Genomic DNA, 13,252 nt, shown 5'->3' on the forward strand with positions numbered 1-13,252 from the left:
ATCCTCCTTAGACGCCATTGGACGAAAGCGTATACGATTGTTCACTTACAGTGTTCTGATTGGCTTGTTTGTTCTCATCCAAGGATTCTGTATTGCCCAATGGGAGCCAGGTGGTGGCTACTGGTCTTGCAGACGGTCGCATATTGTACGACACACTCAAGAACAGAATCCATCCAATCGGCGAGTGGCGCCAAGACGTAACATACCCGGATGTTTATAACTACCTGACCTGTCTGCAAATCTCACCTTGTAATGGATGGATGTCAGATAACGAGACTCTCCGAAACTTCACGTCAGAGGTAAACATGCACTGTTACAGTAGCGATTATGATGGCAATTATAGCTGTTCTTATATAATTATAATACAAGGCACATTATACAATGTACCTTAAAACTTGGTCTCTGTATTCACTTGTATAATGATATAAAACAATATGATTGAAAAGTATGTGAGTCCAAATGCTGAAATACTTCTGTAATTACGAGGTGGTAGCACAAATGTTTCATTTCAGAAAGTGACTTCCCCTATCAAATACCTAACTATTATAACCCTTTCTGTGCAAGGGACTTTTGACTGTGTGTAGTACAACGCTTCATGGTTTTCTGTGCCAATGTCGGCACTCAAAAGCCCACAAAGAGTTAACGAGCTCCATCATACCCAAGTATTGAAATGTGAAGGTTGACTCGTTTAATCACGATATACTACAGTGTACTTGCCTAGAGCAAGTACAGTTGAGGTGAGGATTTAACTTTTAATGTTTTCGCGAGGATATTCAGAAACCACTCTATGAGATGTCAAAGAACATACAATTCTATAAGGGGAATCAAAAGTTTATTTGATGACAATCGATTTTGAAATGACTAAGATATCCAAAAACAAGGTGAAACAAAGAGATCCTAATAACAGACGTAGTCTGTCGCCTTTTATCATTGTTGTGTGTTTTTTTTATATCTCAGCCATTTGAAAACCGATTTTCATCAAATAAACGTTAATTTCTTCTTCAAATTGCATGCTCTTTCATATTTCATAAGAGGTTTTTCATTATCTCACTTAGGAATGTAATTTCCCTGAATCGTCACCTCAACCAGCACTATACTGTCCCTTTAACAGCAAGTCAGCTTGGTGGCATGTCATGTTCACCCTTCCCCCAACACCCCTGCCTTTTTGACCTACTACGTACGTGACCTGACCTGCTTTGAGCACTTAGGAAATTTATTTACACGTCTTTTCATATCTTTTCGCAAATCATCGCATGAGTATTTTCCTTTGATTGATTTTTTTATTTGTTTGACAGGATCGGGTTCATTGAGGAATCAAAAGCATCGGGCGCTTTATGCTTAGAAGATTTTGTTAGGGAAATATGGCTGTGTACGGCATACGCCGTGATCACACACAGAAAATGACAGAATACACGCATGCTTGCACAATGTTGAGAAAATTGTTTTGCGGTTTCATAACGGAATGTGTATTCTGGAGAGAACTGGTGCATGCAAAGTACGTGGTCACATGCGTATAGAACAAAATCATTTAATGGTGAGAGATGTTTTAAAGGGGCATTCCGGACGATTTTCATAATTTCACATCATGAAGTACATGAATCAACAGCTCCATGTATAGATTCGTGGAATATATTGTGGTCCTTGAGCAGAGAAACCAATAAATTGAAAATCTTAAACAAATTACACTGAACAGTGTTGATGACATCAGAGCCTCATATATTTCATAAATGTAGCAGTGTAATTCCATTACAATACCACTTGCTTTACAAGTTCACCTGTGAAAAATCTATGCATGCCTTCTTCTTTTGTTCTGCTTCCTTGAGCCCCAACTCATGCATTCTTATCACGCTTATGGTGAGGCTGGCATGTCATCATCCTTGTTCATTGCAATTTGTTATAAATTTTGAAAACATTCTCATTCCTTATCCCAATCACTATAAATTCTGAAACTCTGTACTCAGTTTAACTGATTTATAGCTGTTCAAATGTAAAAGTCTGAAAATCATCCGGAGGTCCCCTTTAAGCTTATCTCATGCAGGTGGTAAAGACCAATGCGTCGCACCTGTATCAGTGTATGGAGCTGAAACAGCCAAAATGAAAACATGAAATAAAAAAAGGAATATGAATGTCTGCCCAGAATTTTCGATTGATCAGAAAACTCCTCACACTGACACACACACACACACACACACACACACACACACACACACGTGAAGGAATATACGGAAAACCACCAAATAACAAGTAGAAGTGAGTACATTGTATACTATAAAACCGATTAGGCTCGTTAATTATAACCGTGAGTGACAATAAATTGGGTAGTAATAAGATATTGAGTGATTCCATCTATCAAGCAGTTAAGTTAAAAACATGTTTAAGAAAAAACACCAACATACAGAGTGATATTGAAAACTAATTCTGCATTCGTCTAGATGAATACGTGCTGTACAAGCGGGTATGCTTTTGTGCTCGCGATGTACATGACGAGACTTGATATCTCAGTAATTCTTAGACAATTCTCTTATGTACAAAGGGCATCCCTATATAAAATTATGCTTTGATTCTACATATCATCGAGTTTTTTAAATATCTTTGTTCTTTGAAAGTGATGTTACGCACACTCAATATTCCTAATTGTATTCCTCATTTGAATAATATTGCATGAAACTACTTGTCAATATTATCCTTCTAGGTATCTATTTTTTAGAGAGATGGGTCAAGAATGAAAAAAGAAGACCCAAAGGGGTAAAAATTGTTAGATAGATAGGTAGCTGTTAGGTAGATGTATAGTTGGAAAGAAGAAAAAGAAAGATAGATAGATAGATAGATAGATAGATAGATAGATAGATAGATGGATAGATAGAAATGGATTGACGAATGATTTATCTGTGATACGTGTATACAGCAAGTCACTGTATTCAATTGACGTCTCATTTTGAAACTCAAAACAGAGAGCTGCACAACTGAGTGCGGTCTTGAAAGATGTGGCGACCACGTACAAAGCGAAGAACTTCGGGCTGCATTACATCAAATACGACTTCCAAGCAGGTAAAACAACTTCTTTCCGAAGGTGAACCTTTTCTGTGCCAATGAGTAAAATGTGCACAAATGTCACACACAAATCTATGGACAGGTAACTAATGTGACGTGCAGAGGGTTAATCCGAAAATGAAATGAGCTTCATAGTTCCGACGATTCTTTAGTATAATACACCGTTGTAGTTGTTGTTGTTTGTTTGTTTGTTTGTTTGTTTCCGTTGCCTACTGAACAAATTTTATTTCCATTGCCTACTGAACAAATCTTATTTCATTTTCGGATCAACAAACCTTCGGAATAACGAACCTTCGGAAATAACCTTCGGATGAACGAACGTTTACGTACACATATAAGGGAATTTGTGTTTCGGAATATAATGAACCATCGGAATGACGAACTTATTTTGTCCTGTTTGCTTCTTGTTTTTTATTTTTAAAGAACCTTCGGATAACAAACATCACCCGTAAAACGTGTATACTGTAAAAGCTTCGTTAAAAACTTCAGCAATTAACGAAAAAAAGAATCTGTTAAGTCTCTCAATTTGACGAAACAGTGGTAACTGTCGCAACTACCACATCATAATCATAATATATATGAGATAAATACAATGAAGTAATAATTGGTTCTTCCTCAGAATCCTGAGAATTCTAATCTCTACATTTTATCGTTGTAAAGTTGTAGTAGTCCGATAATAATGAGAATTAAATCTCCTGAGTTCGACTAAGATATGATTCTAATTCTACTTTTACACACATAAAATAGGTGAACAGTGAGGTGATGACATTAACATTAAAGGACAAGTCCACCTTCATATACATAAGGATTGAGAGAATGCAGCAATATTAGTAGAACACATCAGTGAAAGTTTGAGGAAAATTGGACAATCCGTTCAAAAGTTACGAATATTTTAAGTGTCTGCGCAGTCACTGCTGGAAGAGAAGACTACTACAGTGTATGATGTCACATGCGTACAACTATATAAGGAAAATAAAAAGAGAATTTCACAAAACTTTACTTTTTGAATGAAGTGCAAATTTCTTCGACTTGCTACTGACGTATGTTAAGGGTAATATTATTCCCCCTGCCTTCTGAAAGAGAGAAGTCAAGTGTTCTTTTGTTATGCGAGAAAAATGGAAATATGTGGAATTTTCTTTATTCTTTCTTTATATCGTTGTACTCGTGTGACATCACAAGCTATGGTAGTCTTTTCATCCAGCCGTGACTGAGCAGAAACTTCAAAAAATCATAACTTTTTAACGGATTGTCTGATTTTGCTCAAACTCTCACTGATGTGTTCTACTAATATTGCTGCATTCACTCAACCCACATGTCTATGAAGGTGAACTTGTCCTTTAACTTAACATCTGATTTGCAAGCCTGATTTGGTAAATTTGTGTAAAACTTTAAAATTATATAACGTTAAAGTCCGATTACAATGAAATTTCCACCACTGATTTTGCCTTTGGAGTGGATTTTCAATTTAACGTCATGAACACCTGTCCGATTCCTTCTGTCCACACATGTGTCTTGTCCACTGTGTGTGATGTGGTGTGGATGTTCTGACCTCCCAACTGCGTCCACTGCAGTGGTCGACAAGTGGAAGAAAATGGGCGGCGAGACGTGGCAACTAATTGAGCCAGTTGATGGTTTCCATCCTAGCCAGGTAAGCATATACACGATTCTTCTCTAATGTGCTTTCTTCTATTTAGGAAGAAATAGTCGCTATGAATTACTGAGAAATACCGATGTGTATATTGCAGCGTATATACATTGTATATCTATACAGGGTGGCCCAAAAGAACGGAACACAATATAAGATCTTTAATTTCAGCAATATCATTGCAAATATATTGTTATTTTACATACTATTTGAAAGGTCACTCTTTTTCCAATAGAATGACACCAAGTTCTTTAATTTTGGTTAATGCGTTATGATTTTAGGACCATTTTGTCAACCCTTTGCAATTTTCAAAATGTGATCATTTTGCACTCCAAGCGATATCAAAAACCAGCGAGAATTCGGAGTGCCATAGAACCAGTAGCGTTCACAATGTGTGGAATGTGGGGCCGACGGTATGATTCACTCATTGTCCGTTATCATTGTGAATGAGACGACCTGTTGGGCTCATTGAGATGCTAAATTTATAGCTGGAAAATAGCGAGGTTTATTCGAAGGCATTATTGGCACTGACTTGAGTTCATGAGTGGTTTAGGAATAAAGCCCGTACTTTTAATTAAGTAAACATTGATAAATACAATCCGAAATTTTCACGAAAACAGTGATATGAGCATCACCGTCACATGCAAAATGAATGCTTGGATGCTATGAAATAATCTATGATGTCACATTCATGGCCATACAAATCTCCCATCCACTACTAATTTAATACTTACTCTATACGGTGAATTTGTTTTTCGACTTGAAAACAAACTAAAACCAGTAACACTACAAAATTTGTAAACAGATTGTGAAAATTTTCTGAAAGGGATCGTATCGTTTTGGTTGATACCTAATTTCAGGTTTCTAACATTTTTGGTGAGATAATAAGAAACCTCTTATGAAATATGAAAGAGCATGTAACTCCATGAGGAATTTAATGTTTATTTCATGAAAATTGGTTTTGAAATGGCCGAGATATCCAAAACAGAGCGATTCTAATAAAGTGTGGGACCCATCACACTTTATAACGATCGCTTTGGTTTACTTTGTTTTTGGATGTTTCAGTCATTCCAAACCTGATTTTCATCAAATAAACTTTGAATTCCTCTTAAAATGGCATGCTCTGTACTATTTCATTAGTGTTTTCTTGGTAGCCCAATTCTCATCTCCACCAATACTCAAGTGCCATTCCTTTGAACTTTCTCCCAGTCTTTCACTAATATTTCTGCAGTCACCAACAATGTAATATGATACGTAATGTGCAGCGTTTAGGAACAGGGCCTGTAGAGCAACTTTGGTACAGAGGCGAGAATTTAGAGAGAGAGAGAAAAAAAAGAACAGAGAGTCTGGAAAGATGCAACCTTTAAACCACTGAAAACTACTCGCTATTGACTATTAGTAATGTTATTAACTTCTTGCCTTTTTTCCCCCTGTAGAATGCAATGTACATGGCATCGGAGTTGCTGTGGCAGGAGATCTCTGACAGTATTCCTGACGTCATAAAGACTTGGACCAATCCCAACAATGCTCGCATCAAAGCAATATTCGGCGATCAAGGCGGTTATTAGCATAGGTTTCATCCATATACGCAGGCTCGCACGTCTATACAATCACGCTCTAAATTAAGGCGGAATTAAAGTCAGTCACAAAACCAGTATAGTACTTATTCTGAAATAAAAAGAATTTAGACCAACAGTAGCTCCATCAGGGTTTAGCGATGATAAACAGATCAAACTGGGTTTGAAACTTTTCTTCTTAATTCGCTTCTCTTTCTACCTTCCCCCTCCTCTCTCCCCTTCTATTTCTCTCTCTTTCTCACTCTCTCTCTCTTTCTTGGACACACACGCACACACACACACACACACACACATGCGCATTCTCCGGCAAAGACATGAACACCAATGTACTGTACACTCATGGACAGGTCTATACACATGCATACAAACTTGAACATCATACATTTTGTATGCACTTTTATAACATAATCTTTATATGGAGTGCATACTTATTCGAATTAAGGAATTAATTGCCGTTCTTCTGCTTTCATTTTTGTCCCTTCCATTGCTTATGTTGTGCAATTTGCTATACATCTAATAAAGATATTAATATTATAGTGTGTTGTGTTACATTTTTGTGAGAAATTTTCGAGAGAATATTACTCTAATCGATATAGAACCATGACCAGTCAGTGTAAAGACTGTTTTATGACTGAAAGGAGAAATTTGAATACTGTGTCTACCCAGGTAATAATTAAAGCAATTAGGTTATTATTATTATTAGTAGTAGTAGTAGTATTAGTATTATTATCATTATTATTACTATTATTATTATCATTATTATTATTATTATTATTATTATTTTTATTATTGTTATCGTCATTATTATCGTTCTTATATAGCGCGTAATACCTTTGGCAAGGTCTGTATGCGCTTTAGATAGAGGGGAATAATGATAAACAGGAAAAAATAATTACAGAAACAATAAAATGCTGCATAAATCATCATCTAACAATCACTAAGTTACTTTTTGAACAGATAAGTTTTCACGATGTTTTGAACTTAAGATTTCCACATGGTGAAGACAAAACGACTGGATTACCTATATTCACTTTGCACTTTATAGGCCTACCTGCTAGTCTGCCATGGGCACTAGTTATACATTAATGTGTTCAGTGTCATTAGCAATGAATGACTGAAGCGGGATCTTACCATACGTTTGTAGATTGTGACTGCTTCACACACGAAAGCCCCATTACTGTTGTATGTATCCGAGATAAATTTTGCCTCTTCCAAAGGGGTGGGGGAGGCATGATGACACACAGCATTGCTCAGCAAGATTCATCGGGCTTCGAACCCGAGTCATTGTGATGTGATTGCAATGCAGACATGGGACAAACCTTTTGTCAAGACCCTCTCGCTGTAAGATTGTTATAAAAGCGGGCGAGCGAAGCGCGCCCAGCCAAGCGCGATAGTCACATGCAACCACACTCTGCTGGGCTCTCCTCACCATACAGCGAAAGGCCTTGACATAAGGCTAAAAATGCTTCCGACTGAACAACCTCGCCGGCCATGCACTCAAAATAATCAAACGTTTCAAACCTCAGAGTAATACTTTCACATATCATTTGCATTATTTTCACTTATTATTATGCAAAAAACAAAAATTGTTAAGTGATTATTATAGAACATAACTAATTTGTGTAAAAACTATCTTTACTCTCGAGTCTCCTCAGTGTCTTAAGTGTTAACAGTATAATCATTAGTCATGTTGCTAAAATGGCAAAAGGTATACAGTAGATCTTTGACTACGATATAATGAATCTACGCTGCTAGGCACAAAAAAAAAGAGGAAAGTTATGGTCCAACAAAGGGTATTTTGGGTAGGAGAGGTCTAACATACTTGTGGAAAAAAAAAAACAGACAAGCGTAGGTGATGCAGTTGATGACTGGATTCGACTGAGTTGGGATATTGCCGCATAGAGAAGACCAAGGAAATTAGTTTTGCATAACCAGAAAAAAGACTCGGTCTTCCTTTTGTTGCTATACAATGGCACACGTCTCCATCATCTATTATGTCTCTACTGATTATTGGTAAAGCCCTAAAACCCTAAAACCCTAAATGGTAAGCACAGTATTGGTGGAGACGAAAATGGGCTTTTCACTTTTTGCGAGATACCAAGAAAACACTTATGAAATAGTACAGAGCATACCATTTTAAGAGGGATTCAAAGTTTATTTGATGAAAAATCGGGTTTGGAATGACTGAAACATCCAATAACAAAGTAAAACAAAGCGATCATAATAAAAGGTGGTTCCCACGCTTTATTAGAATCGTGCTGTTTTGGATATCTCAGCCATTTCAAAACCAATTTTCATCAATTAATAAACATTGAATTCCTCATGGAATTACATGTTCTTTCATATTTCATAAGAGGTTTCTCATTATCTCACCAAAAAATGTTAGAAACTATTGAAATTAGGTCTCAACCAAAACTATACGATCCCATAAATAATATCTTTTAAGCGTTTCTTACGATCACGGCAGTCTATTGAGAACGTTTTCGAAATTACATGGATTGATTAGTGGTCAAGGGAATCACTGAGGCTAAAGCCAATGTTATAGCGTCAATAACTGAATTATGTCTTCCACATTGAGTTATTAAATGCTTGAATTTGCCATCGTATCTGATGTTATTGAAAAATGTTATTACTATATAGAAAGTTGTCTTGTGCGAGATTTTGCATTGTGATGTTTCTCTGTCATTGTGATGGTGAGTTGCTCAGTTGGGTTTGATTTTTCTCACGTAGAGGGTTTCATATACAGTGCGTGATAATATGTCTGTCGTTTCAATGTGTCGTTATTTTAGCACAAAATAAACAATAGAACAATATTCATACCTTTTTATTATTATGATTGATTCTAGTTCACTTATCCGAAATTCTTTGATTCTTTCTCTCTCTCTATTCACACACACACTTCCTTTGTTATCTAATCATTGTGTGCAAGAAGACCGTGTGTGTGGAATATCACACTGGTAACAATGGACCGTCTAACAGTACATTTCAAACTTATTCCATTGGCAGGAATGTCCTTTTTATTGACAATGATGGAAGACGCTTGTATAGAACTGCTGATAGCGCCTACTCATAATTCTGATATAATACAGGGAGTAAGAGGTCATGGGTCTTTGGTGCTGGCGCAAAATTTACGTCATTTACACACACAAAGAGTAGCCCTCTCATGCAGTAATCCCGAGTCGCATTTAGCGTTTGAAGTACAATGTGTATACATAATTATGTATTATGAGAAGACAAATAACGGTCAAAAAAACATTATTTTTCAATTCAAATGGCGAAACCGTTCAGATATACTTGCATCTTGTCATTCATTGTCTCATAATAGACAAACTGCTCATCAATGCCGGGGTCACCATCTGCAGATTGAACTATAAAGGCCGTGTCACACCTTTCCGGGAAAGCTACGCGGGTTTGTTGCGTGTAGGGATTTTCCAACACGCAGGAGAATTTTCCGCAAGCGGACAAGAATGTTTGCGAGTTTCGCACTTGTGTCTTACCTGCATGCTAGACGCGTGCTACTTACCTTCTCCTCGCGTGTATTCCGTGTGACCCGCGTCAGGACTTTGAAACCAATCCGTTTTCTGTTAAGAGCGACTTGCGGGTACTGCGAAGTACCTGCGTTGAAGTTGCCTGCGAGATGCTGCCGGTAAGGGCTATACTATAGTGGTGTTCTGCGTGAACCTCTGCGAGCGAACCCCCACACGACTCACTCGTAACAAGTTTTGAACATGCTCACGGCCTTGTCATACCGTACATGGGCGTCACCAGGGGGGGGGGGGGGGGGGGGGGTGCGTTGGGTGCGGACGCACCCCCCCCCCCCCAACTTCAGACCAAAGGAGAAAAGAAATACTCTTCAGTCTGCGGGAGACCTCAAAGCCGGACGCTAAATAATTATTATCATTATTATTTTTGTACTATTATTTTCCAACAGGGACAACAAAATCGTGGGCAAAAACAATTCTCATCCTGGGCTCTGTCAACACTGATTTTATGCATATTATACGAGTATTCTACAGTGTTTACTATTTATCGACCGTACTGTACATCCGTACGGTACGGAGCACGTACACGTTTGCATGTAGGCTACGTGTGCTATACTTACAAGTATGTAGGGTCTATGTACAGCTCGTTACTTCTGACCAATCCATATTGATAATGCGAGCCCAAGTGCGAGCCTTAGCCTCATTAAAAAAGTGGAGAGGCAAGTATATAATTTTTGCCCACCCCCACCCCCATAATCCATAGAATATTCGAGGGGCAAGCCACCATATCTTCCCCACCACCCCACATAATTGTAATTCCCTAAATGAAAAGATTTTCTTGCTTTTTTAATAGAAATCTGTCCAATTATTTCACCCAAAGTGTGCACCAGATGGCAGGTTGCTGAATTTCAATTCCAAAAAAAAAAAAGCAAAGTCGCCCCCCCCCCCCCCCCCCCCAGATTTTGACCGGGGATTTGGAAGGCGGAAAAAATATAATCGAATATGGGAGAGGTATCTTACCACCCTCCCATTGCCTTGTCCCTTCTATAGACTTAGTACACTATGGCGTATATGGGGAATTACAATTTCCGGATTTTCCACAAAAAGTGTGCTTCAGATCGTTGTTTCAATTCTAAAAACTAAAAAGCTCCGTCGAGCGGGAGGGGGTATCCTCCTCCCAACCTCCCAAATCCTCCCCCTAGCACCTTACTATACTTTGTACTTATACAGAGATGATGCACACTCGGAATAAGAGCCATTAACATTTCAACGGGGGAAAAAAGTATTTGTTCAAATTATTATTTTGGGGAGAGGGCTGCAACAAATTCAAGTACAGTTGTATTTGACCAAAAGTTTGCACCAGATCGCTGAATTTCAGGTCTGAAAATACAAAATCATCTTCGTTTGGGAGGAGAAAATAATGTGTAATGACCCTTTTGTACATCCTCGTGTGCATGCTTTTTTTTCTGTTTGATTGCTTAACAAACAGCGTTCATAATATTCAGTGTAAGAATTAAGTTTATTTAAATTACACCATTTTATAGGCAAATTGTTTAATAATGATTTACATCAAATAGTACTGCTACCTTATTGGGACTGTTTCAAGTTGATTAAACACGCGAAAACCTGCATCAAATAGCACCATTTAAAACATCAAAATTCAAAAAGTTCTCACCATGGGAGGGGGACAACCCGCTCCCATACCCTCCCCCTCGCTCGCTCCGCTTGCTCGGGCTCGGTCGCGTTCATGACATCAGTGTAAGAATTAATATTTATTTGAATTATATCATTTTATAGGTAAATTGTTCATTAACAATTAACATCAAAATGTACTGCTACCTTAAACAAGTGGGACTGTTTCAAGTCGATAAAACACGCAAAAACCTGCATCAAATTGCACCATTTACAACATCAAAATGCAAAAAGTTCTCACCGTGGGAGGGGGAAACCCCCTCTCACACCCTCCCCTTCGCTCGATCCGCTCGCTCTTGTTTCGTCGCGTTTATGATATTCAGTGTAAATATTAAAACAGGAAATTTATTTGGATGGTACTATTTTATAGGCAAATAATTGTTCAACCACAATCTACATCAAAATATACTGCTACTTAAAAAAAGGGACCGTTTCCAGTCGATAAAACAAGCAAAAACATGCATCAAATTGCACCATTTACAACATCAATATGTAAAAATTTCTCACCGTGGGAGGAGGATACCCCTCCCACACCCTTCCCCCTTGCTCACTCCACTCGCTCTTTTTTGGTCGCGGCCATGATATTTAGTGTAAATATTAAAACAGGAAGTTTATTTGGATGATACTATTCTATAGGCAAATTGTTCATTAACAATTTATATCAAAATGTACTGCTACCTTAAACAAGTAGGACTGTTTCAAGTCGTTGGATGATACTATTTTATAGGCAAATAATTGTTCAACCACAATCTACATCAAAATATACTGCTACTTTAAAAAAAAATGCACCATTTACAACATCAATATGCAAAAATTTCTCACCGTGGGAGAGGGATACCCCTCCCACACCCTTCCCCCTTGCTCACTCCGCTCGCTCTTTTTTGGTCGCGGCCATCAGTGTAAATATTAAAACAGGAAGTTTATTTGGATGATACTATTCTATAGGCAAATTGTTCATTAACAATTTATATCAAAATGTACTGCTACCTTAAACAAGTAAGACTGTTTCAAGTCGGGAAAACACGCAAAAACTTGCATCAAATTGCACCATTTACAACATCAAAATGCAAAAAGTTTTCACCGTGGGAGGGGGAAAACCCCCTCCCACACCCTCCCCCTCGCTCACTCCGCTCACTCTTGTTTTGTCGCGTTAATGATATTCAGTGTAAATATTGAACACAGGAAATTTATTTTGATGGTACTCAGGCCCGTAGCCAGGGGGGGGGGGGGGGGGGTGCGTCGGGTGCGTACGCACCCCCCCCCCCCAAATTCTGAAAGGTCCACTTTTTCATAATAACGGTTTTTAGCAATTCTCAAGATAACAATCCAAATAAATATAAAGACACATTATATGCTACGCAAATGTGGAAGAGTACGTTTAACAATGTTAAAAATAATTGTACGAAACCCTTTTGTTGTATGAACCATCGGATCGTCCCCATGCACATAAACACAAATGTTATGTATCAATTTGTGCGAGCTATTATTATATTGGCACTGCATGCCATGGCCCTTGGCGCGTGTGACCGGTGTTTTTTTTTCCCACTGGCCGCCCGAGTACGTGCGATTCGTGGATGACATTGAGGTTGACACTTGCATTTTTTCACAGGAACAGAGGTAAGTGGATGAAAATCTAATAGCCTCAAGTTTACATATATGATAAAAATTAAAGAAATTTCCTCGAAATTATAAATCAAAAACCTGAGACATTTTATATCTACGTCTCACAAAGATATAGTAAATGTATATATAAGTACATGTTGGCATGATAATGCCTGGGGATAGATTATTATGTCAACTATTTT

At 37.9% G+C, this 13,252-nt stretch overlaps 1 protein-coding gene across 1 annotated transcript in view; it reads left to right on the top strand.

Moving 5' to 3' along the window:
• The first annotated feature begins 222 nt into the window (after positions 1-222).
• The window catches only part of LOC139712948 (phagosome assembly factor 1-like), a 74,325-nt gene continuing 61,295 nt past the window's right edge, over positions 223-13,252 (top strand). Inside the window, exons 1-4 of the mRNA XM_071624729.1 lie at positions 223-299; positions 2,952-3,048; positions 4,623-4,699; positions 6,133-6,256. Of these exons, the coding sequence (XP_071480830.1) occupies positions 261-299; positions 2,952-3,048; positions 4,623-4,699; positions 6,133-6,256 (337 nt within the window). The 5' untranslated portion in view covers positions 223-260. The remainder of the gene's footprint in view (positions 300-2,951; positions 3,049-4,622; positions 4,700-6,132; positions 6,257-13,252) is intronic.

Source organism: Diadema antillarum, unplaced genomic scaffold, assembly GCF_040938485.1.
Source record: "Diadema antillarum isolate AM-2024a unplaced genomic scaffold, OU_Dant_1.0 seq00001879_RagTag, whole genome shotgun sequence".
Taxonomy (NCBI): domain Eukaryota; kingdom Metazoa; phylum Echinodermata; class Echinoidea; order Diadematoida; family Diadematidae; genus Diadema; species Diadema antillarum.